The 26,784-nt window shown below is 40.5% G+C and overlaps 1 protein-coding gene and 1 pseudogene across 1 annotated transcript in view; one reads left to right on the top strand and one right to left on the bottom strand.

Moving 5' to 3' along the window:
• The window catches only part of TMEM236 (transmembrane protein 236), a 36,878-nt gene extending 28,573 nt beyond the window's left edge, over positions 1 to 8,305 (bottom strand). Inside the window, exon 1 of the mRNA XM_046013524.1 lies at positions 7,959 to 8,305. Coding sequence (XP_045869480.1) covers positions 7,959 to 8,248 — 290 coding nt within the window. The 5' untranslated portion in view covers positions 8,249 to 8,305. The remainder of the gene's footprint in view (positions 1 to 7,958) is intronic.
• On the top strand, positions 4,226 to 4,392 carry LOC123947730 (annotated as a pseudogene).
• Positions 8,306 to 26,784: the final 18,479 nt, after the last annotated feature.

The raw sequence follows: 26,784 nt of genomic DNA, 5'->3' as shown, positions 1-26,784 counted from the left end.
GTCTATCTGTATTGTGAGAAATAGCGTGGTAGAACTCTAAGGTGCCTTCTAGCTTTAGGATTCTGTAGTATAATGTCAATACCGTTGTACCAGCAAGGGGAAGATTCCATTTTTAAGGGGCAGGAATGGTGTGCAGAAAACCATTTTAAAGGAGATTTTTACACTGTGAACAAAGACTGTAAAGGAGGGTGATGGTGGGGAGAAGAAGCAAAGGACAGGGACACGGGCTGGTGAAGTTTATGAGTCTCAGCATTAGTTAATAAAGTGTTCTCATGCTTCCTTGAACAAAACAACCAGGACAAATACTGATCCTGGATTTGAACATAGGTAAATCTGGGGAACTGTGTCTGTGTATGATGGCCCTTGAAGTTAGTGCCTAACTGGGGGGAGGTTAACAGTCAAGAACAAAGAGGTGGTGCAAGAGAGATCAAAGAGGAAGAATTAATGGAATCTGGTAACTTATTTCAGAAGGTGGGAGAGAAAAGCAAAAGTAAATATATTCCCGATTTACTGGATATGGTGGGGCAAGAAAGAAAAAGCCTATAGTCAAATGTCACACAATTATTGCTAATGAACAAAAATGGACAGACCCACTGAAAAAAAGAGGAGTGCTCTGGGAAGAAGTAACGTAAGCAGCGGTGCTTAGTTCATGGTAACTTACTGATGGTCTTCCTGGGTCTGAAAAGAGCAAGCTCTACTTCCTTCCGTTCATCCAGCCTGTCCGGCAGGGCCCAGGTGTTATTACCACTGTGTACATGACTTGTGTGTGTCACTGTGGTAGGAAGGTAGCAAGAAGTAGGTTCTTACTTAAGGTCCTCAAGAGACCAGGCTCTGGGGACAGACCACCCTGTGGTCAGTTTTGGTTCCACAGCTCACTGGCTGTGTGGTCTTAAAATTTCTGTGCCCCAGTTTCCTTATTTGTAAGAAGAACACTCTAAGTGTTCTTACATAAAAAGGTCAGAGAATTAACTAAAATAATATAGGCCATGTATTTACCACTATGCTTGGTACATAGTGCTCCTACTGAGCAGCTTTCAGTAAGTACTTCTCTTATTTTACTACGACTATAACTACTACTACTATTATTACTACCACAATCTTAAACAAATCAACAGCAAAGCACGTCTGATAGGTTAAGGACTTAAGCAAGGTAAAGCGCAGTCCAAAAGGTTCTCGTGTTTCAAACATGGCGCCGCTCGGAATTCATGACATGTCATGATCCAAGGTAATTGTACTCAGAACGACTGAGAGAATTCCTGAAATGCATCCCTGGGTCCCAAGACATTCTGGGAATCCCCATGAGTTATCCCCAGGTACCCTCTCCACTGAGACATGCTCCAGTTGCAGACCAGCTTTGTAGCTCAATGGTTTCACACATTCACTGATAGCCCAGGAAAGGATTTCTCTTATTTACTGGGATATACAATTTGGTGTGTACATAAACAGCTTTTCCTCATTCCTCAAACCATCTCCCTAGTCTATTATGAATTATGACAGGCATCCCGAAATAGGAACACTCATTCTAAAGAGAATAAGGAAGTGTTTCACCAGAGTAAAGGAAAGAGCACTGGATTAAAGTTCAGACTCTACTGTTGATTTAGTGTGGATGTCTTAAGATCTCTGGCATTGTTTCCTCCCTTACAAAATAGGACTTATATCCACTCAGTCAACTTTGCAACACTGGCATGCAGGTCAAGTGAAAAAACAAAACATAGAAGCATTGTATAAGTGCCAAATACTTTAAAAGATATTCATGATATCACTATATGGGCCATCATTTTTCTCAAAGGATGAAAGAGACCTACAAGATTTTTCCAAATTCGAAGAATATCACTTATAGCATATAATTTTCATCATCACTTTTTAAAAAATCACTTTTACCACTTCTCAGAGTTATTTTGGGGATTAAACAAGATCACATTTTTGTTTATTTATTTATTTATTCATTTTGGTATTTTTTTTTTAATAAAAGTTTTTATTTAATTTCTAGGTAGTTGACATGTAGTGTAACATTGGTTTCAGGACATAATTCATCCTTTACATAAAACACTCAGTGCTCATCACAACAAGTCCCTCCTTAATGTCCATCACCCATTTAGCCCATCCTCTGCCCACCTCCTCTCCAGAAATCTTCAGTGTGTTCTATATAGTTGAGTCCCTCATGGTTTGCCTCCCTCTTTTTTTCCCTTCCCCTAGTTCATCTGTTTTGTTTCTTAATTCCACATATGAGTGAAATGATATGGTATTTTTCACTGACTGACTTATTTCAGTTAGCATAATACTGTCTAGTTCTATCTTGCAAACAGCAAGATTTCATTTATTCTTTTAGATGGCAGGATGATATTCCATTGTACTAGTATACCACATCTTCCTTATCCATTCATTATTTGATGGATATTGGGGCCCTTTCAATAGTTAGTCTTTCATATTTAATGTTGCTATAAACATTGGGTTCCATGTGCCCCACTGAATCACTGTTTTTATATCCTTTGGGTAAATACCTAATAGTGCAGTTGCTGAGTTGTAGGGTAGTTCTATTTTTAAATTCTCATGGAAGCTCCATACTGTTCTCCAGAGTGGCTGCACCAGTTTGCATTCTCACTCACAGTGTAAGAGTGTTCCCCTTTCTCTGCATCATTGCCAACACCTATTGTTTCTTATGTTGTTTATGTTAGCCATTCTGATAGGTCTGAGGTGATATCTCAATGTAGTTTTGATTTGTATGTCCCTGATGATGACTGATGAGGATCTTTTCACGTGCCTGTGAACCATCTTTATGTCTTCTTTGGAAAATGTCTGTTCATGTCTTATGCCCATTTCTTTTTTTTTTTATTTCTTTATTTTCAGCATAACAGTGTTCATTGTTTTTGCACCACACCCAGTGCTCCATGCAGTACTGCCCTCCCTATTACCTATCACCTGGTTCCTCAACCTCCCACCCCCCACCCCTTCAAAACCCTCTGGTTGTTTTTCAGAGTCCATAGTCTCTCATGGTTCATCTCCCCTTCCAGTTTCCCTCAACTCCCTCTCCTCTCCATCTCCCCATGTCCACTGTGTTCTTTGTTATGCTCCACAAATAAGTGAGACCATATGATACTTGACTCTCTCTGCTTGACTTATTTCGCTCAGCATAATCTCTTCCAGTCCCGTCCATGTTGCTACAAAAGTTGGGTATTCATCCTTTCTGATGGAGCTTATGCCCATTTCTTAGCAGGATTATTCATTTTTTGGTTGTTGAGTTTGATAAATTCTTTATAGTTTTGGTTACTAACCGTTTATCAGATATGTCATTTGCAAATATCCTCTCCCATTCCATTGGTTACCTTTTTATCTTGTTAATTGTTTCCTTCATTGTGCAGAAACTTTTCATCTTGATGAAGTCCCAAATGTTCGCTTAGGTTTTGTTTCCCTTGCCCCCAGAGACGTGCCTAGTAAGAAGTTGCTTAGACTGAGGTCCTATAGGTTGCTGCCTATGTTCTTCCCTAGGATTTTGATGGTTTCCTGTCTCACATTTAGGTCTTTATTCCACTTTGAATTTATTGTTTTGTATGTTGTATGAAAGTGGTCCATTTTGGTATTTTTAATTAGAGAGAGAGTGTGCATGGGGTGGGAAGGGGCAGAGGGAGAAAGAGAGAGAATCTTAAGCAGGCTCCATGCTCAGCATGGAGTCCAACACTGGGCTCAGTCTCACAACCCTGGGATCACGATCTGAGCTGAAATCAAGAGTTAGACACATACCCGACTAAGCCACCCAGGTGCCCCTAAACAAAATCATGTTTGTTTTTTTGTTTGTTTGTTTTTTTTTAAGATTTTATTTATTTATTTGACAGCGAGAGAGAGAGAGATCACAAGTAGGCAGAGAGGCAGGCAGATTGAGAGAGAGAGGGAAGCAGGCTCCCCGCCAAGCAGAGAGCCCGACGTGGGACTCGATCCCAGGACCCTGAGATCATGACCTGAGCCAAAGGCAGCGGCTTAACCCACTGAGCCACCCAGGCGCCCATGTTTGTTTTTTTTTTAAAGATTTTATTTATTTGACAGAGAGAGATCACAAGTAGACAGAGAGGCAGGCAGAGAGAGAGAGAGGGAAGCAGGCTCGCTGCTGAGCAGAGAGCCCAATGCAGGACTCAATCCCAGGACCCTGAGATCATGACCTGAGCCGAAGGCAGCGTCTTAACCCGCTGAGCCACCCAGGTGCCCCCAAAATCATGTTTTAAAAGGAAATACTAGCTTTGTGCAGTGGCAGTATTGTAGTCAATGAGGTTTATCCGAGGCACGATTATTGCTAATTAAATGGAAATACTAAATTCAGCCTGAGGTAATAACAATAATATCCATTGGATCCATACTACGTGCCAGGCATTATGCTTGGAATTTTATATGCCTAATCCTAGTCAGTTTCTTAAAACAGCACTCAAATGAAAAAGCTCAGTTGTCCCTGTTATGCTCATGAGAAAATTAAGATTCAAAGGACTTAAATAACTCACACAAATCCTCACAGTCAATGTCAAAGCTGAGATTTGGGGCGCCTGGGTGGCTCAGTTGTTAAGCATCTGCCTTTGGCTCAGGTCATGATCCCAGTGTCCTGGGATCGAGCCCCGCATCAGGCTCCCTGTTTGGCGGGAAGCCTGCTTCTCCCTCTCCCTCTCCCCCTGCTTGTGTTCCTGCTCTCGCTGTCTCTCTGTCTGTCAAACAAATAAATAAAATCTTAGAAAAAAAAAGAAAAAGCTGGGATTTGAACTCAAGTCTGTTCCTCTCAGCTATATGGCCAGGGCACACTCCTCATTCTCTCTTGAATACCAGCTTCATGGGGCTGATAATGGCATTGTGAACCTACAGGGACGTCCTCAAATAGGACAACCATCTATCTGTAAATACTAAGGACCTATAAGATTTTGCATAAATAACTATTTAAGCATTCTTCAATAGTCATTATTTCAATTCCTACCTTCTATAATACCAATTAGTTTTGCATCATCTTTATCTAGCAATTAGGATAAACACTCTGCCTGACTACATATATTAAAATATCCATATACACAAGTTTGAGACTCATATATAATATCCAAATACACATCTTTGGAGGTACTATATCTTAATGACACCAAAAAAGAGTTGCGTTGATCTTGAAATACACTTGGCATTCAAAGACAGAAAAAAATAAAGGAGACGTTATACAAGATAAAGGAAAGAGTACAGATTTAGGCCAATCTGGGCTTATAAATCCCAGCTCCACCACTAACAAATTTTATGACCTGACAAAGTCGATCACTTATTAGAGTTTCTATTTCTTTATCTATAAAATGAGAATACTAGCACATACCCCACCTGGCTGTCAAAAAGCTTTAATTTAATAGTACAGAATGTGTAAAGCTTCTAGGATAGAGCTAGGTAACTTTTCTCTTCTATGCCAGTAAGAGATAGCAATATGACAGTGTTCACAAATGAGGCCATGAGGAAATAGTTTCACAGTTGCAGTAAAACTAAATAACCTATCGTATACCTGTTTAGAACACCTGTGCCCGGCCACACCTACAAAGAAAATGAAAGACCAGAAAAGTATTTCCCCAAAGAATTCATGGAAAGTGTAACCATGACACGTGGACCAGATTTGTAAAACAAAATGTGTACTGGGGAGTAGAAATGTGAAGCTACTCTCTTCCTTACCCTCAACTTACCCCAGCAGATTGGGACCTTGTCATTCAAAGACACAGTCAGGAGAGTGGTTAGAAGTACCGATTATGGGTCGTCTGGGTGTCTCAGTTGGTTAAGCGACTGCCTTCCACTTATAGTCATGATCCCGAAGTCGCAGGATCGAGTCCTGCACTGGGCTCCCTGCTCGGCAGGAAGTCTGCTTCTCCCTCTGACCTCTCTCCTCTCATGCTCACCTCTCTCATTCTCTCTTCTCTCTTTCTCTCTTAAATAAATAAATAAATAAAAATCTTAAAAAAAAAAAAAAAAAAGAAGAAGTACCGATTACGGAGTCAGATGGATGGAGGTCCAAAGTCTGGTCCTCTCACTCACTAGTTAAATGACCAGGGAAGTTGCATAACCTCTCTAATCATAAATTTCCTCTCGGGAATAACAATGATAAATGCAGGAAAATATCTACTTACAAGGTAGTATAGAAGGAAATGAAATTCACATGTAAATATCTCAGCACATACGTGATGAGTAAAGAAACACTTATAACTTAATGCTGATGATGGTAACTGATATGGAAGGTTTGCTGCCTGAAAGATACTCAGAACCTATAGTTCTAGGGATTTGAGTCAATGTAAAAAACAAAACAAAACAAAAATCAAGGAGTGCCTTTCTGGGCTGGAGTAAACCAATGGTTTCTAGAGTCAGTTGGATAGTCCATCCTTCCCCAAAACTCCCAGCCCAGCCAGGAGTCCTGGACAGTCAAAGTTCCTCCTAGGTGGTGTAAGAAGTAAAGGATCCAGCTCAGCTCCAAATCTGCTCCACAGGAATTCTGAAACTTTGGGTCAAGGTTTGGAAAATCCCTAAACCCCACTGATAAACGCAGTGTCAACCAAATGGTTTATTTCCAGAAACACTTCAATATATTTGCCCTCAGGGAAATGAAAGTCTCACATCTAAAATTGGCACCCAGAGATCCCTTGCGAACTCAACGCGTCAGTCCTCCCCTTCTGCACCCTCCCGATAAAATTAGATGGTTGTCTCTATGATTTTTACATTTCTGCCCTTGGTACAATTCCCAGCTGCTTGCTTTCAAATATGTTGATGTTGTTTGACTTTAAAATAAAAGATCGGGGGCGCCTGGGTGGCTCAGTGGGTTAAGCTGCTGCCTTCGGCTCAGGTCATGATCTCGGGGTCCTGGGATCGAGTCCCGCATCGGGCTCTCTGCTGGGCAGGGAGCCTGCTTCCCTCTCTCTCTCTCTTTCTCTGCCTGCCTCTCTATCTACTTGTGATCTCTCTCTATCAAATAAATAAATACAATCTTTAAAAAAAAAAAAAAAGATCAGTATTAGGGCACCTGGGTGGCTCAGTCAGTTAAGGCTCTGCCTTCGGCTCAGGCCATGATCCCAGGGTCCTGGGATCAAGCTGGTATGGGGCTCCCTGCTCAGGAGGGGAGGGGTCTGCTTTTCCCTTAGCCTACCACTCCCCCTGCTGTGTTCTCCCGCTCTCTGTCAAATAAATAAATAAATCTTTAAAATAAATAGATAAAATACCAGTATGAAAGAAGGTTTAACTAAGCAAAGAAAACAAAGAAATCTCAGATGAATAAAAGTCAGATCTGAAGATCTAAAAGGAAAAAATACTAGTATCAGAGATTATTCGCACTTAATTGATACAGGTGATACGGTCATCAAATTAATGTTGAACTAACATTAGATCTTAATTTATTTAAAACATTTCTATACTGTTACTGTGGCAGCCCCCCCCCCCCACCAGACACACACCAGGAAAAAAGAATTTACTGACATAGTAAAGTATTATTATTTTTTTAAATCTAAGCAAAGAGACCGGTTGCTTAAAAAATCTCAGTTGATTAAGGATCAAAGGATGCTTTAGACCTGCAAAACAATGCAATATAAACATTTCTAAATAGACATTACTCTTTACTTTACAAAAGTAAAATTCTATGTTACAATCTTTCAATTATGATTTCTATAAAGTCACTGTGACAACTTTATGCAGTTCAGTGTACAGAGGAATTGGGCCCAAGATTTAGTATATCATAGACTCATGCTAACTGCAAACTTGGGAACACATTAATGTGTTGCTATCAGTCAGGAAAAATGTCTCTATTTTTTTTAAAGGAAGATACCATAATATCAACATATCTATAGAAGCGGTGCTAATTCCTCTTCACTGATCGTAACACGCGTACATTATGTACATTTGTGCTACGCGAACATCCTTACCCACAGTACCTGAGAAAGTGTCTTTGAAAGCATCACAGAGATTCCCTGCTTTAGAACCATTTTACTCACCATCCTTTAATTTTTGCGTAAAGGCGATGCTTCTTGTATAAGAGAACTTTAACGGGAACCCATATCAGTAGAGTCACAGAAGCCACATAGGCAATGGAACAGGAAACAATCAGCCAATAATGCGTTTTCCCGGGGCTACCTGCTTTCTTTTGATAGGCACTGGCAAACTGTTCCATCATCACCAGCGTGGGAGTGGCGAAAGCAGCAAACTCAAGAAGCTCAAAAATCAGGAGCTTGATGAGTCTTCCAGAAGCCCCCCTGAGAAGGGCTAGCTGCTGAGTATAAAACATTTCCCCTTGGGTTGTGAGCAGCGTACGGACACTGATACTGAGCCAGGATCCAGTTCCTTGTCCTGAAATCACTAATCAGTGACTTTTTATTCTTTTATTGACCCTCATATGGTTCAATGATCTTCCAACTTGCCGAGCGAGGTCTCTTAAAGAAACAGAACAGCTGTGGAGATGATGACTTAATGTGTTTGCACGTCCATTATTCAAAGTCAAATGGATTTCTGAATATGCTTTGCAGCACTGTATCCTCCCGCTCTCTGTCAAATAAATAAATAAATAAAATCTTTAAAATAAATAGATTTATTTTACAAGTCTTTCAGTGTAGCTTGGATTGACAACTTGAGCACACACAAAAAATTATGGAATACTTAACATTTGTTAAGTGGAACATCAGAATCATATAATTTTAGAGTTAAAGGAGAAGAAGAGCTGTAATCCAATCCTCGATTTTTTTTATCTAAGCAAATCCAGGCGAAAAGAGATACCCACAACCTGGGTCCTCATCAAGGAAAAGTACCCCTTGTTTTTCTTCAAAGTGCTTGAAAAGGGAGTTTGGATTCACAATGCCAGCCTCCTAACCAGATTTCTTCCTGGTACCTGAACTATCTTATCTATTCTTGCACATTAATTGCTATGTAACCCAGATTAATACTTTTATTTTGCTGGTGAGGGAACCAACATGTGTTGGAAACCTGTTTTCAGGATTGACGTCTTAAGAGCTGTCCATATCTCGTCCGAAAGCATATCAAATATTTAAAAGACAACAACCGTCTCCATGAATATATCCTTCTTTCAAAAACTACTTGGGAGCACCTACAAATGAGCACTTCGCCTTTGCTAGGTGCTGGAGTGTGAAGGTGAATGGACAGAAGATTTCTGCCCTAAAGATGCTCAAAGTCCAACAGACAAAACAAACCTGGGAACGAGAAAAATCACTGAGGTCAGAAGTACAACCCAAGTGCTTTGGTAACACAGAGGAGAATTTCCTCTTTGGGCTGTGGGAAGGGGAGGGAAAGAATAGGAGGACAGATGGCAGGTTTGGGGGTGTCGGTAACATTCCAGACACAAAAAAAAGAAGCCAGGAGGCTGGAGCAGTTATGAGGGTCTGGTGTCCCGTGGCAGGAAGTAAGGACAGGTGATGTTAGAAGACGTGGCTGGGGTCAGAATGTCAATGTTCCATGAAGGATTTGGGTGTGGGTGTGGGGTGGGGTGGGGTGTTTGCATGTGTGGCGTATGTGTGTGTGTGTGTGAGGCAGGCAGTGAAAAAGCAATGTTTTCTGGACAGAAGAGCCACTTACTTGATCATTTGGAAAGGGTGGTGAGTGCTGGTATGGAGGACAGGAGTGGTGTTAACCTGGAGGTGAGGAAGCCAGGGGGAAGCCCCAGGGCCTCCTGGGCAGCGGGAAGAGCCTTGTCTGCCACCGATGGAGCAAGAATGCTGAGGGAAGCACTGATTCTGATCCCTTCCACACTGGCTTCCTTTGATGGCTTCCCCTGTGCCTCCTGGCAGCCTGAGGCATGCCAGTATTTCTCTGGGTTCCTCTCTCCCCAGGCAGGCCCTTTGCAGAAGGGGCCCTGCGCCGCCTGACTCCCTGGTGCCCCTAGGATTCTGGTAGCAGCTCTGAGGATTACCGCCTCCTGCCCACCCACTGCAACACCATCAGTCAGCCGGTTCCTCAAGCTAGCTACCTTATTTGAACTTGAACTTGCAATCTGCTGATGTTTTGCAGAAGTCCCCTCAGAGGAATGAAGAGAGCTGGAAGACTGGTACTGAGAACACAAGAGGACAGGGTAGAAAAACCATGAGAGCACCATTTCTGTCACCAACTATTTCTAACACCATATAATTGTCACCAATTCTCTGTGTCATCCCTGACAAAACTTTATATTTAAGAGAGACTGGATACAAACTAGACTCTAGTCTTCTAGCCCTCTGTCTTGAGTCATCATGGTATGTTGTGCTGTAACTTCTTCTAGAAATTTTGTGTATTCATAGGAATTGTGAGCTGGGCATTGGAAGACAGTTGTTGAATAAAATTGCCTGGCACCAAGTAAAAGGACTCTGGGCTAGGTCTTTAATTCCAGTTTAAATACTCATTTTTTTTTTATTTCCATGTGTGGGAATTTTAAAATAGCACTCGTTTTATATTTTTCACATCTAATTTCCCTTCAGTTTTTTTTAAATTTATTTAAGATTTTATTTATTTATTTATTTGACAGAGAGAGAGAGATCACAAGTAGTCAGAGAGGCAGTCGGAGAGAGAGAGGGAAAGCAGGCTCCCCCCTGAGCAGAGAGCCCGATGTGGGTCTTGATCCCAGGACCCTGAAATCACAACCTGAGCCAAAGGCAGAGGCTTAACTCAGTGAGCCACCCAGGCACCCTTCCTTCCAGTTTCTAATCTCTCTTCACCTTTACCTTCAAAGACAGAGTTCGTGTGATGAGCCCCACAGTTCTCTACGGTACGGAAAGCTCTGATCACTAGTCGTGCCGTCTGAACAGGAGGGAGGTTGTGATGCTCCTCGCTACCCACAATAAGCCCACCTCCTATAAACGAAAGAGCGCCTGTGTTAGCATAGCTTATGAACATTTTCTGTGAGCAGATCGTGGTAGAGACACAGTTCTTCCTCACTTCTGTCCCGGTCAGGGATATGTCTCAAATGCACAGGTAAGACCTGAGAACATTGATGGACTGAGCTGGGCATGTCAGGGCTGTGAAGGGCTCACCCGGGCAAAGTCCTCCACACCCCTCTCCAGCCACATCTGGATGAACAGGCCCTGGTTCACAGAATGTCCCTCCGTAAACTGGGCTACGTGCTCCAGCTTAGAAATCTGAACCAAGAAACACAGGGAGACTTTGGTAAGTGGAATTGCAGAGGCCATGATCTGGAGTCCGGATAAAAGTGACCCAAACCGTACGTGTGGGCACCCTGCCTGGCATGTGGGGACACTCAGTACTTATTTGCCGAGTGAAGGAAGGAACGAATGGAAGCCGAGTGGTGAGGGACAGAAGAGTTAGCATAGAAGCCAACGCAGAGAGTGAGAGGACCGGAACAGAGATCTATAGCGAGAGGCAACGAAAGGGCTTACAGAATGGGCTCTTTGGTCTTGGCAACCAAAAGGGCTTGAGTACAAGAAAGGAATATGTTTAGGGGCAAATAGTATACAAAAACAAGATGTAAGGCTGCTAGATGATTCAGAAGAAGGGACTGAAAAAAAAATCAAAGTAGAATTTATCAGAGAGGGTTTCTTGAAGGAGGTGAATTTCGGCCAAATTGATTTTTCTATTGACTCAAAGCAATATCCATACGTAACTTTCTCTGTGCCATAAAAGGACAATTTCTTTGAAAATTAGTCCTTAGACTGTTCATGATATAGTGAGTTAGGAGAGGGGTGGGAGAGAGTAGCAAACTGTAGATGCTATGTGTAACAATGCGAATGGCACAATCTCATTTTTGTCTTAAAAATATCATCATTGTGGATTGAAGCATAAATTAAAAATCCAGAAATACACTCCTCAGACTAAGAGTGCTGCCCCTGGGGAATGGGTGAGGTGGGGTGGAGGAGTTTTCACTCTCGATTTATTAATATTGGCATAGCTGCAATATTTCACCAGCATAAAAATTTGAAAGTAATTACAGATTAGTAACAATCAATTAAACAAAGCAATTCTGGCTTAATATAAACTTTAGGCTCTATTTTTTTAAATCCTCCTCCGCCAGTTTGTTGTCCCTAACTTCTCAGCAAAAGCAACATAAATGAATTGCAATTCTAATTCTACTTATCCCTTAAATGGCAGCACTAAAGAGCCATGAAATAGGCCAAGAGGCAAGCAGAAGATGGGGAGAGCCTTGAATAACTTTGCCGGCTAGGCAGTGGGGACAGAATTTTATTGCCTATTCCTGATCACCCATGACGATGTAACACTGGACCTAAGTCTTTGTGAAAAGCATAGCCTTCCTCCTGCAGGCCCCACTCTAAGAGTTTCCTCCCCTCTGAAATGCTTCCTTACTTTCCTTCTCCAAACAGAGGGAAGCATGTTCTCCTTTGAGTCAGAACACCTTCTGAATCCTTCTGGATTCGTCCACGCTTGTACTGTAGGCTTGTCTCCCTATATAGTTTGGGCACTGGATCCCCTACAAAAGCTCTCTTTCCCCAGGGAAGCTCCCTGAAGGCAGAGGACACTCGCTTTCATCTTTGTATGGTCGTATCTCAGCATGGTGCCTACCGTGTAACAGGCCCTTGAAAGATCTCGTGGAAGGAATGGATGGAGATGAAGGGTAAGAGAAGGGGTGGCCAGTAGGGGGAATGTGCCAAGCTTTGATAATGGCCAACGCAAGTTTTATTCCAAGAGAATCCTGGCTCTCACACTGGCCTTTCAGAAGGAGAAATCACGTTATTACCTGTCCCAATACAATCTGTCCACTCAGCCTGTGGGCTTCAATTTCCTTGTGTGGTCCCAATTAGAGCCCCCAAGTCTCCTTCCTGCACAGCCATGGCTCTGTAAGGTCTCCAGAGAAGAGAGAAAACAAAGCCCCTGGGGAATGCAGTTTCTTCACCTCAAGATGCATGTTAGGAAAAGACCGTGCTTCTTATTTATTTATTTAACAGACAGAGTTCACAAGTAGGCAGAGAGGCAGGCAGACAGGAGGGGAAGCAGGCTCCTTGCTGAGCAGAGAGCCGGAAGTGGGGCTCGATCCCAGGACCCTGGGATCATGACCTGAGCCGAAGGCAGAGGCTTTAACCCACTGAGCCACCCAGGCGCCCCAAGACCATGCTTCTTTACAAGCATTCACAAGACTTAGGTCCCAGTGTTACAATATCTTTCCCAACCTTTTCTAATCCATTATGTCCTCAAAAATGCATATCCCATAATGGATTTGAACCATTAACAAAGGAGGCTGGAGAGGACTGACTGGTATTTGTCTGGACCAAGACATAGCCTCCAATTACTTGAGAGTCCTCAGCTCTTCTAAGGGATCTAAAATAGTCTAAAATTTCCGTAACAGATTGGGAGACAGGGTAGGTTCCTTCACCAGGGATAGAGAACAAGCTAGCCTGGCAAAGAAAAGAATGCCATTACAGCAACATTAAGTTCCTGGGAAGAAATAATGCTAGACCCCTCACTTGGAGACAGAGACAAAAGGAGATGAGAGAGGGTTTGAAATCACCTACCCTTCCGCTGAGACCAGTTTATGCCAATCCTGATTTTTTCCCTTCTAAGTCCCTTGACGATTCTGCCATGCAACTGCAGGGCCAGTAACTGGAAGGACACGCAGGGGGACATTTTCATACCCCCAAATTGTTGACTTGGATTCATACAAGACCAATTCAAAGAACTCTGCCCCTTACTCTGCCCTTTAATGCTGGGTTTAACAACTTCCTGGTAGGAAACAGATCTGGTTTTCTGGAGCTGGGTCTGTGGTGGAAAGACTGAGTCTTGCGGTTAGAACTCACTTCCACGTAGGAATGTTGATGCAGTGTTTTTTATTTTAGTAAGCAGAAAATATCATGCTGTCCGGGGTAACACCTGTTCTCCACACTTCCAACTGTCATTTCCTTCCTGCCGGCAGGAAGTCAAAAATTCAAAGTCTCTTAAATTGTTAGTAGGATCATTTGCAATCTCAAGGTTCGTTCATTGTTTTCAGTGTAGGGTGTGTGAAACAAAATGTACAGACAGCCAGGAATGTTCCGGCGTATCTGGGGTTTGTTTCCGGTGATCATATGGTGTTGATGTGCAGAAAGGCAGGAGCTGGGGGCAGTGAAATTGCTCTACAGATCAAGCTGAATCTGCGGAGAGCCTCGGGAAGAGGTTGGACCTAATTACTGATTATTTGTAATTTCCAAAGAGTATTTCCAAAATACAATACCAATCCTCATAAGCAGATGTCACCAAACAAATCACACGAAGTGAATTCAGTAAGATTATATCACCAACGGATTGTGCCCTTTTTCGTAATATTATGCTATCACAGGCCAGATGATGTTCAATTTTTATTACGGGAAAAAAGTACAATTTCATCTCCTTAACTATTAAATAAACAACTTTGTAAGAGCAAGGACAATAGCACATTTGCTTATACAGCCCTTTTAATATCTGGTATTTACTTAGTGATGCTATCCTTGAAATTAACAAAATTTAGAGGCTGTCCTTACTTTCGTAAAAATAATAACGCTCCCCTGAAATATTTTTTCTGTTAAAGGTGTCCAGATCTCAAACATTGAAAGACAGAAAGATGATTTAAGATTTCCCATTACACAAAATGCCACTATTGTGTGTACTAGCATACAAATGGGAGTTAATCATTAAAAATAGACTGCTAAAAAAAAGGGGAAGTTACTTTATTCTGTACAGTGATTCTCAGATTTTATATTTTAAGAGACTACAACTGTCTGGGTTAGCTTTTCAATATTCCAAAGTTAACAAAATTTAAGCAAATAAATAAATCCTATTTAAATGTAGACGCAGCCCTAATTAATTACTGTACATTCATCCCGAAGTTCACAAAAATGATTTAATCTGTATTTCTCAAATCTTTGCTGCTAAGGAATTGGTGAGTTTGTAGCTCTGCAATTTTTCCTTAGTTAAGATAAAATAACTTGAAAACATGGGGGCGCCTGGGCGGCTCAGTGGGTTAAAGCCTCTGCTTTTGACTCAGGTCATGATCCTGGGGTCCTGGGATCGAGCCTGGGTGGCTCAGTGGGTTAAAGCCTCTGCTTTTGACTCAGGTCATGATCCTGGGGTCCTGGGATCGAGCCTCGAATCGGGCTCTCTCTGCTCAACGGGGAGCCTGCTTCCCCTTCTCTCTGCCTGCCTCTCTGCCTATTTGTGATCTCTCTCTCTGTGTCAAATAAATAAATAAAATCTTAAGAAAAAAATAACTTGAAAACAGTATTAGTGGACATGGCCAGATCTTTGTGAAGTCCACAGAAATGACAACTATCCAGTTATTTTGGTTAATGTAGGTAAGAGAAAATTTCCAAGTGGTATGCCTAAATGCAGTGCTCCCTCACTCCACTGGGTGGAGCAAGTTTTGTTTTGTTTTAATCACAGATTTTTTTTTTAAAGGTTTTATTTATTTATTTGACAGAGAGAGAGATCACAAGTAGACAGAGAGGCAGGCAGAGAGAGAGTGGGGGAAGCAGGTTCCCTGATGAGCGGAGAACCCGATGTGGGGCTCGATCCCAGTACTCTGAGATCATGACCTGAGCCAAACGCAGTGGCTTAACCCACTAAGCCACTCAGGTGGCCCTAATCACAGATTTTAAGTCCGTATTTTTAATGATATTATGGATTTGGGATTTTCTAACCTAAATTACTCCTTTAAAAATTTAGACTATAAAGGCATACAAGTTTTAGGTCTTCTTGTACTATGTATATTTGGCCTACTTAGTTCCAAAAACATTTAATAAGTAAGTTTGCTTATTTCTTCTCTGTCCAAAGCCACCAGTGGCTTCCCACCTCGTTTCTGAGTAAAAGTCCACGGTTTTACCAGAATTTTCAAGGGTTTCCAGAATCTTCCCCACCCATCTTTCGGTCTAACTTAATTTCCCATTACTCTTCCTCTCACTGTTCTCTTCGATGTTCTCCAAACATGACAGACATAGAGGTTTCACCCATTTGAAGACTTTGTCCTCACTATTCTCTCCCCCCAAACATCCAAAGAGCCAACTAACTCATTTTCTTTAGGTCTTTATATGAATGACATGTCAACTGGGAGACTGCTTATCCAAAATGCTAACACACCCCCCACCTTAATTTCCTGATCTTTCCCCTCCTTTATTTTACTTAACAACATAATGTTTGACTTGCTTATTATATTAATTGCTCTCTCACCTGGAACGTAAGTTTCTTTAGGGCAGAAACTTTTACCAGTTTTGATCTCTGTTATATACTCAAAACTAAACTAGTGCTTGGCACATAGTAAGATCTCAATAAATATTTGTTGACTGAGTGACAGAATTAATTCACTAATGAACTGAGTGGACCCTCAATGCTAGCTTTTGTGCTAATGCCAGCATATGAAGATGACCAAGACACACTCTCTGCCCTTACAAGCTTACAGTCTAATTAAACAGACAGACATTTCCACAGGTAATTTCAATAGAAGCACAAGGAGAGATGTACACCCAAGTCACTGGAAGCATAGAGGAGAGCAACATGGAGGCTCAGGTAAAGCTTCCTGAAAAAAAAAGAAAAGAAAACAGACACATTTTCTGTGCTCAGGAAGCTAGTCTAGCTACAGAAATACAATACTCAAAAAAAGATCAAAAGGGAAATTTAAACTATCTTGAGACAAATGAAGACGAAAACACAATATACCAAAGCCTGCCTAAGGATCTCTTTCTCCCTCTCCCTCTGCCCCCTTTTTTATGCACACATCTGCATGCATTCTCCCCCTCTCTTGCAAAAAAAAAAAAAAAGAAAGAAAGAAAAAGAAACAGAAAGACTAAACAGATCAATAATAAATACTGAGTAATAAATACTGAGATTGATCAATAATCAGGAACCTCCTGGAAAAAAAAAAAAAAAAAGCCCAGGGTCTGTGTCTTCATAGGCGAGTTCTATCAAACATTTGAAAATAATTAATAGTAATCCTTCTTAAGCTCTTCCAAAAAAGAGAGGGAACACTTCCAAACTCATTTCATAGGCCAGCAATCACCCTCATATCAACACCAGATAAGAAAACTACAAGAAAACTACACTTGTAGTTTTCACTACTTGTGATTTTCTTGAAAAATCACAAGAAAACTACAGGTCAATATATTTGATGAACATGGATATAAAAATCCTCAACAAATTACCAGCAAACCTAACTCAACAGCACATTAAAAGTATCACATACCACAGACAAACAGATAAAGAAGATGTGGTCCATATTCACAATGGAATATTACTCAGCCATCAGAAAAGATGAATACCCAACTTTTGCATCAACATGGATGGGAATGGAGGAAATTATGTTGAGTGAAATAAGTCAAACCAAGAAAGTCAATTATCATATAGTTTCATGTATTGTGGAACATAAGGAATATCATGGAGGACATTAGGAGAAGGGAAAAATTAAGGGGAAGAAATCAGAGTGGGAGATGAACCATGAGAGACTAGGGACCCCGGGAAACAAATGGAGAGTTTTAGAATGGAGGGGAGCAGGGGATGGGTGAGCCTGCTGATGGGTTTTAAGGAGGATTGCATGGAGCACTGGGTGTTATACACAAACAATGAATCATGGAACACTGCACCAAAAACTAATAATTCACTGTATGGTGACTAATATAACACAATAAAAAAAATTTAAACATTTTAAAAAATCAATAAAAAATGAGAATTAAAAAAAATAAAAGTATCACATAGCATAACCAAGTGAGATTTATCCCTGGGATGCAAGAATGGGTCACCATACACAGATCAAACAATGTGACACATCACATTAACAGAATGAAAGACGAAAAACAATCACATGATCATTTAAATAAGTGTAAAAAAATTATTTGACAAAATTCACTACCTTTTCATGATACTCTCAAAAAAAAAAAAAAGTATAGAAGCAACTTGCTTCAATTCAATAAAAGCCATAAACGAAAAGCCCAAAGCTCCCATCACACTTAATGGTAAAAAGCCAAAATCTTTGCCCCTAAAATCTGGAACGCAACAACACCTGTTATGATGGCTATTATTCCACACATAGCCCCAAAATAGTACTGTTGGTAATGATGGATGTGGAGAAATCGGAACATCTGTATACTGTTAGTGGGGATGTATAATGGTGTAGCCATCACAGAAAATATTATAGAGGTTCTTCAAAATATTAAAAATACAACCACCATATGATTAGGCAATCCCACTTCTGGGTGACGGGATCTTGAAGAAATATCTGCACTCCCACATTCGTTGCAGCATTACTCACAACAGTCAAGTTGTGGAAATAACCCAGGTGTTCATTAACAGAAGAATGGATATAGCAATTACATACAATGGAATATTATTCAGTGTTTAAAAAAAAAAAAAAAGAAGGAAATCCTACTATCTGCTGCACATGGGTGGACCTGGAAGACATGCTAAGTGAAATAGCTCAATCACAGAAGGACAATAATGAATGCTCCCTCTTACATGAAGCATCAAAACAATCAAATGTAGAGGGAAGTTCAGAGGAAAATGGCGTAGGCAGAGGATCCTGAGCTCACTTCGTTTCATGGACATACAGAGATAACAGCTACATCTGTACAACTAATGCTGAAAAAAAAAAACAAAACAAAACAAAACAACAACAAAACCCCCAAAGACTGGCAGAATAGAACTTCACAGTTAATCTTAGAGAGGACACATGTAAAAGAGTGGGAGGAGGAGAGATGGGGATGAGAACCACAGCCCTGGTGAAACTGACCACAAATGCAAGGGAATCCACAAGCAAGAAGAGAAAGGTTCCCACCCCACATCAGACTCTGAGGCACATGGAGGTCTGCACTGAGAGGACAAGTCCTGGTAACACTTAATTTGAAAACCTGTGAAGCTTAAATTCTTGAGCTTTTAGAATCACTGAAGCTTAATTCCAGGCACTTTAAAAACCAGTGGGTTTAGCCCAGGGAGAGCTGGAAGGCAAGAGGAAACTGAGACCCTGCCCTTAAAGAGCCAACACAATAAATAACCCTGAGGAGACAGAAGTTTGAAAAGTGCCTGTGGTATTACATAAAGTAGATTCATTTACTAATCTCAGAACACGCTCTATAGAGGAAGAGATTTTCAGGAGACTTCTCTAAGAATAAAAGTACTGGTTGGTGCCATTTCTCTTCTCTACCCCCAGCCAAGTCACACATTTGTGGGAACCAACGTAAACATTCTCTACCTATCTTGTTGGCACGGCATGCCCTGCCCTCACATTCCCCTGTGCTCTTGCCTTATCCAACCCGTGCATTTTAGCAGATATCCCCCCAAAGCAGCTCCTGCCCTTGCCACACCCTATAAGCAGCCCCAGTAGAGACTAGTACCACTGCAAAGTGATTCTTGCCCTAGAAAGAGGCGGGAGATAACCCCACACACCAGTGTGCCCATAATTCCAGCAGGTGAAAACTTCCAGCTGGCTATGCAGGGAGAGAGCCCTGCTATTCAGTGCATATGGTTAGTATGCTAGTCAGCTAGTCTGCCTGCTGACATCACCCACCTACAAGTCCGTGGTGACCTCAGAAAGGCCCTCAACAATGCAGGAACCAAATCCTGCCCAGTGTACTGAAGGTAGGCAAAGGGGGTGGGGGTCATTGCAGCTGACTGGACTGAAGCAAACAAGGTTCAGCCCTACCAGTAGAAAGTGTGCAGCCCACAGAGGAGACATCTCTGGGGTGCCTGGTTCTGGTGCCCAGAGCGCACTGTGCTACAGGGACCTCTTCTACACACGGCAACTATTTTCAAGACCAGGAGATGTATCTAATCTTCCTAATATACAGAAACAGAGTATGAAAAAACGAGGAATGTGTCCCAATTGAAAGAAAGGTCAAATAACAGCAAAAGAGCTAAATGAAATGGAGGTCATCAATACCTGATAAATAACTAAAAGTGATGATCATAAAGATACCCACTGGATTTGACAAAAGGGTGGAGAATCTCAGTAAGACCTTCAACAAAGAGAGAGAAAATACAAAGAGGAATGAGTCAGAGATGAACTCAGTAACAGAAATAATCAGTAACAAATAAAACATACACTAGAGGGAATCAACAGCAGATTGGAGGATGCAGAACGGGCTAGCAATCTGGGAGTCAGAGTAATGGAAAGCAACCAAGCTGAACAGTAAAAAGAACAAAGAGTTAAAAAGAGAGACAGACAGACAGACTAGGTTAAAGGAACTCAGTGATATCATCAAGTATAATGCGATGACATTATAGAGATCCCAGAAGAAGAAAGTGCAAAGGTAGCAAAAAAGTTTTCTGAAGAAAATGAGCTGAAATTAGCTGAAATTTCCCTGATCTGGGGAAGGACATTCATCTAGATCCAGGAAGCACAAGAAAATCCTAATAAAATTAACCGAAAGAGGTCTGATTTGTCCCTCTCCCTCTGTCCCACGCCCTTTGGTTGTGCTCTATCTCCCTCAAATAAATAAAATGTGTTGTTTTTTTTTAAAGAAAGAAAGTAAAGGGATGGAAAAACATATACCATGTAAATGACAGCAAAATAAAAACATAAGAAATGGGAAGCAATACTTACATCAGACAAAACAGACTTTAAAAAAAAAGATTGTGGTATTACATTTAATGTTATTCCTTTAAATAAAATCGATTTAATGTATACAGAAAAAAAAAAAAGATTGTGGTGAGAGACAAAAATGGAACATTTCATAACAATAAAGGGAACAATCCAACAAGAGGATATAACAATTGTAAATATCTATGCACCCAACAGAGGAGTACCTAAATACATAAAACAATTATTAACAGACATAAAGGGAGGATAACAGGGTAGATCATCCTGAAGGAAAATCAACAAGGAGACAAGGGCTTATAATGACACAGTAGACCAGATGGACCCAACAGATATATATGGAAGCCCTGCCAAAAACAACAGAATACATTCTTTTCAAGTGCCCATGGAATGTTCTCCAAGATAGATCACATGGCAAACCAGGAAAAAAGTCTCAATACATTCTAGAAGACTGAAATCATATCAAGCATCTTTTCTAACCACAGTGGTATGAAAGTGGAAATCAATTACAAGAAAAAAATTGAAATAACAGAAATATGTGGAAGGCGGAAAACAACAACAACCAAAAACCCATGCTACTAAAAAATGAATGAATCAACCAAGAAATTAAAAAGGAAATAAAAAATACATAAAGACAAATGAAAATGAACAATGGTCCAAAATCTTTGGGATGCAGTAAAAGCAGTCCTGAGAGGAAAGTTTATAGCAATACAGGCCTACCTACCTCAAGAAACAAGAAAAATCTCAAACAACCTAACCTTATACCTAATGGAGCTAGAAAATAAGAACAAAGCCCAAAGCTAGCAGAAGGAAGGAAATAACAAAGATTAGAGCAGAAATAAATGAGACAGAGACAAAGAAAAGCAATAAAAGAGATCAATGAAACCAGGAGCTGGTTTTTGAAGATATCAATAAACCTTTAGCCAGACTCACTAGAGAAAAAGAGAGAACTCAAATAAATAAAATCAGAAATGAGTGAGAGATAACCATACCACAGAAATAAAAAGAATTGTAAGAGAATATTATGAAGAATTATATGCCCACAAATCAGATGTGTAAGAATTGAATAAATTCCTAGAAATATATGATCTTCCAAAACTGAATCAGGAAGAAATAGAAAATTTGAACTGATTACTAGCAATGAATTTGAATCAGTAATCAAAAAATTCTGAACAAACAAAAGTCCAGGCCAGATGGTTTCAGGGGTGAATTCTATCAAACATTTTAAAAAGAGGTAATACCTATTCTTTTCAAAACATTCCCCCCCAAAACAGAAGAGTTGGGAAAAATCTCCAAAGTCATTCTATGAGGCTAGCATCACCCTGATATCAAAACCAGATTAAAAAAAAAAAAAAAAAAAACAGATAAAGATGCTACCAAAAAAAGAGAAGTGCAGGCCAATCTCTCTGATGAACACAGATGCAAAAATCCTCAACAAAATAATAGTAAACTGAATCCAACAAAATATTTTTAAATAAAAAATCATTCACCATGATCAAGTAGTATTTATTCCTGGGATGCAAGGGTGGTTCAAAATTCACAAATCAGTCAATGTGATACATTAATAAAACAGAGAATAAAGGTAATATAATCATCTCAATAGATGCAGGAAAAGCATTTGACAAAATACAACATCCACTCATGATAAAAACTCAATGAAATAGGTTTGGGGGAACACACTGCCACATAATAAACGCCATATATGAAAAATCCACAGCTAACATCATACTTAAAGGTGAAAAACAGAGATTTTCCTCTAAGATCAGGAATAAGACAAAGATGCCTGCTCTTGGCAACTTCATTCAACAAAATATTGGAAGTCCTGGCTGTAGCAATCAGATAATAAAATGAAATAAAAGGCATCCAAATTGGTAAGGAAGAAGTAAAATGGTCAGTATTTGCAGACATGATACTGTATATAGAAAACCCTAAAGACTCCACCAGAAAACTTATAAAATGAATTCAGTAAAGTTTCAGGATACAAAATTAAAATATAGAAATCTGTTGTGTTTGTAGTCACTAATAATGAACTATGAGAAAGAGAAATTAAGAAAACAATCCAATTTACAATTATACCAAAAAATAAAATACATAGAGATAAACTTAACAAAGGAAATGAAAAGACTTGTACTCTCAAAACTATAAGATGCTGGGGAACCTGGATGGCTCAGTGGGTTAAAGCCTCTGCCTTTGGCTCAGGTCATGATCCCAGGGTTCTGGGATTGAGCCTCGCATCTCATGGGGCTCTCTGCTCAGCAGGGAGCCTGCTTCCCTTCCTCTCTCTGTCTGCCTCTCTGCCTACTTGTGATCTCTGTCTGTCAAAAAAATAAATAAAATCTTAAAACAAAACAAAACTATAAGATGTTGATGAAAGAAACCAAAGATGATATAAACAAATGGAAAGATATTCCATGTTTGTGGATTAGAAGAATTAATATTGTTAAAATGTCCACATGACGCACAGCAATCTACAGATTCAATGCAATCTCTTTACAGTCTTAGAACCAATAAGACAAAAATTTGTATGGAGCCACAAAAGACTCTGAGCAGTCAAAGCAATCTTGAGAAAGAAGAAGAGAGCTGGAGGTATCACAATCCCAGATTTTGAGATACATTACAAAGGTATAGCAATCAAAACAGGATGGTACTGGCGTAAAAACAGACACATAGATCAACAGAACAAAACAGAGAACCCAGCAATAAGCCTATGCTTATGTGGTCAGTTAATCTACAAGGGAGGAACAAATAGACAAGGGGAAAGGACAGTCTCTTCAACAAATGGTATTGGGAAAACTGAACACCTACATGTAAAAGAATGAGACTAGACCATTCCCTTACAAACGTTTATTGCAGCATTATATACAATAGCCAAAATGTGGAAGCAACCCAAGCATCCACCCATAGATGAATGGATAAAGATATGGTATATATACACCCAAGAGAGTATTACTCAGCCATAAAAAAAAGATGAGATCTTGCAGCAACATGGACAGACCCAGAGGGCATTATGCTCAGTGAAATGAGAGAAAGACAAATTCCATGTAATTTCACTTATAGGCAGAATCTAAAAAAACAAAAACAGAAAAAAAAATGGACTCTTAAATGCAGAGATCAAACTGACGGTTGCCAGAGGGGAGTGTAGTAGGGGATGAGGGAAGCAGATAAAAGGAATTAAGAGGTACAAACTTAAGATATTAAACAAGTGCACAGAAAAGTGTAGCACAGCTAATACAGCCAATAATGTAACAATGTTCACGACAGATGGTGCTACACTTGTGGTGAGCACTGAATAACGTACAGAACTGTTAAATCATTACGTTGTGCTACGTTGTACATCTTAAATGGATAGAACACTGTGACGTTAACTAAACTGCAATTTTAAAAGCAGAAAAAGAAATAAATAAGTAAATAGTCAAATTATAGAAGTAGAAAATAGGACGGAGGTTATCAGGGGATAGTGTGAGACATGGGAAGTTCATGTTCAATGGGGATGAAGCTACAGTTCTACAAGGTAAGTCCCAGACACCTGCTGCACATTATGCCAATAGTTAGCAATAAGGTATTTTGCACTTACAAGAGGACAGATCTCATGTTAAGTGTTTTTACTATGAAAACAACAAATAAGACCAGGAAACTTTGGGGAGTGATGGATATGTTCATTACCTTGATTGTGGTGATGTTAATACATATCTGTGTGTACACATATATCCAAGCTCACAAAATTGTCTCTCTTTTGTGTAATTATTTATATACCCATTATCACATCAATAAATACAGCTGGGTTTTTGGGTTTTTTTGCTCCAAAGCATTAAATGATTAACACTTATATCTATCTGACTTCCCAGTTGCAATATTAGCACCATCTCTTCGTCTAGTACTTAACACAGTATTAAACTCTACCCTGTGCTGTACTTTCAAAGACATGTGCTTTATTTCCTTACACATGTATTACCTCCTTAACAGCAGGCTCAGTATTTTGCTGCATTTCAAGGACAACCCCCCCACCCCAGTTTTATGGTTCACTAGGAGGACTCACAGGGTTCAGCATATTGTACTCAAGGCTGTAATTTATTACACCAAAAGGACTCTGAACCAAATCAACAAAGGGAAAAGGTGCTTGGGGTTGTGAAATCTAGGGGAAACCAGGTATAAGCTTCCAAGAGCTTCCTCGCAATAGCGTAACACAATAGGAGTTTAATTCCCCTAGCAACAAGTTGTGACTTGTAAAATGTTGCCGTCTAGGAGAACTCACTAGACTTATTGCCTGGGGCTTTTATTGGTGGCTGATCTGCCTGGCATATACCCAAATTCCAGACTTCCTAAGCAAGGCAGGTGTCCAGCATAAACCATCATTTGTGCAAATAACTAGTTTGGGCACAGTGGGCCACTCTGAACAATTCTGGAAATGGTGGGAGCCCTCCCCAAATCCAAGCCAAGGGCCAACCTTGTAAATGGGACTTTGAAAAGACAGTAGTCAGACCTGGTATTCTTTTTTCTGCCCACTTGGTCACTGTTAAGTCCCACTAATGTTCAAATATCTGCTGAATTCCATTTCCAACCTTAGGCTATTGATAAAATGAGGCAATAGGAGTCAAAGAAGTAAAAATTTCATACCTATGAAGAACTGTGTTTGTATTAACACCGTCTGCATGTGTTTTTAAGAACTGTCATGCCACGTAATAGGCGTCTGCTCCCATATTAACCTAAACTTGGACAAACCAATTTCATGTAAACATCTAACCAATTATTATAAATATATGTCAGTAATAGGTAATGGTTAAATCACCACCACAGAGATAATGGCCCAGATAGGATATCTATTTTTTAAAAATTTTTTATTTCTTTTTTTAAGATGGAGGGAGAGGGGTGTGGATGAGCTCACACAAGCAGGAGGGAGGGGCAGAAGGAGAGGGAGAAGATGACTCCCCACTGAGTAGAGAGCCCAACGTGGGGCTCAATCCCTGGACCCTGGATGCTTCACCACCATAGCAGCAGAATGACTTTTGCTGTGGTATGACATGTCCACCTCCAAATCATGCTCTAAGAGGCCTGTCTTTGAGAATAGAATAAACTGATACACATACCTTGACAGATCAACACAGTCTTCTTTATCAGAAAAAGCTGATTGCAAATCATAAAACCTACCTAGAGCACTTCCTTAATAGATGGTATTCTATATTTTTAAAAAGATTTTTTTAATTTACTTTAGAGAGAGAGAGCAAGCACAAGTCAGGTAGGAGGGAACACGGGGAGGGAATGGAGGAGCAGACTGCGTGCTGAGCACGGAGCTGGACACAGGGCTTGACCCCACAACCCTGAGATCATGACCTGAGCCAAAGCCAAGAGTGGGTTGCTTAACGGACTGAACTACCCAGGTGCCCCAGATTGTATTCCGTATTTTGACAAACTCATACAGGCTTTAAGAAAAACATACAGGTGGGGCGCCTGGGTGGCTCAGTGGGTTAAAGCCTCTGCCTTCAGCTCAGGTCATGATCCCAGGCTCCTGGGTTCGAGCCCCGCATCAGGCTCTCTGCTTGGTGGGGAGCCTGCTTCCTCCTCTCTCTCTGTCTGCCTCTCTGCCTGCTTGTGATCTCTGTCTAATAGATAAATAAAATCTTTAAAAAGAAAGAAAAACATACAGGTTTCTTTGATTTTAATTGATCCATGTGTCCAGGAATATAATCTGAACATTTTGCTCGTCTTTGCAGCTCCTGAGTAAGATGGGTATAATAAGGCAAAAGGCTCAATCAGTAGGGTAGACCAAAATTGTGGAAAACCTTGAAATCTAGCTGGGGAATTTTAAACTGATTCTGTGAGGGTTTGTAAAGTAGCTGATGTGGATGGACTGAATTTCAGAAGCATCAGAAATTATATGCAAAGCTCTGGGTATGAACATTTTTGGGGGGCAGGGTCCTAGGTGACTGTCACTCCAAAATGTTTGTGAAGTCTCAGGCCCAGTATGTAAGGAAATTTAGGTCAAAAGCAAGCCACCTATATCAGTGTTTTCCAAACCAGTGTGACCGTGAGGATCACTCAGGGCAGTTGTTAAATTATAGATTTCCAGCCTACCTCAGATCAACTAAATCAGAATCTCCAGGTAAATGGCCTGAAAATCTGTATTTTATTAAATACCGAGTCTGAGTGATAGATTTCAGCATCTTTAAAATCCAAGCCCGACATCTTACAACTCCATGGCTATTATGGGCCTATTCCTATTGGTAAAGGCCCGTACTACTGTGTTTCCTGAGGGATGACAGCAAAATGGCATCTCGGAGTGTCAAGAAACCATTGCTCCTGTTTGTTTCATGAGATGCTGCCGCCAAAGGCAAAGCTGTGAAGTTTCCTGCACG

Source organism: Meles meles, chromosome 7 (assembly GCF_922984935.1).
Source record: "Meles meles chromosome 7, mMelMel3.1 paternal haplotype, whole genome shotgun sequence".
Classification (NCBI taxonomy): Eukaryota; Metazoa; Chordata; class Mammalia; order Carnivora; family Mustelidae; genus Meles; species Meles meles.
Note: the sequence above shows the minus strand (reverse complement) of the source record. Positions and strands in the feature narration are given on the sequence as shown.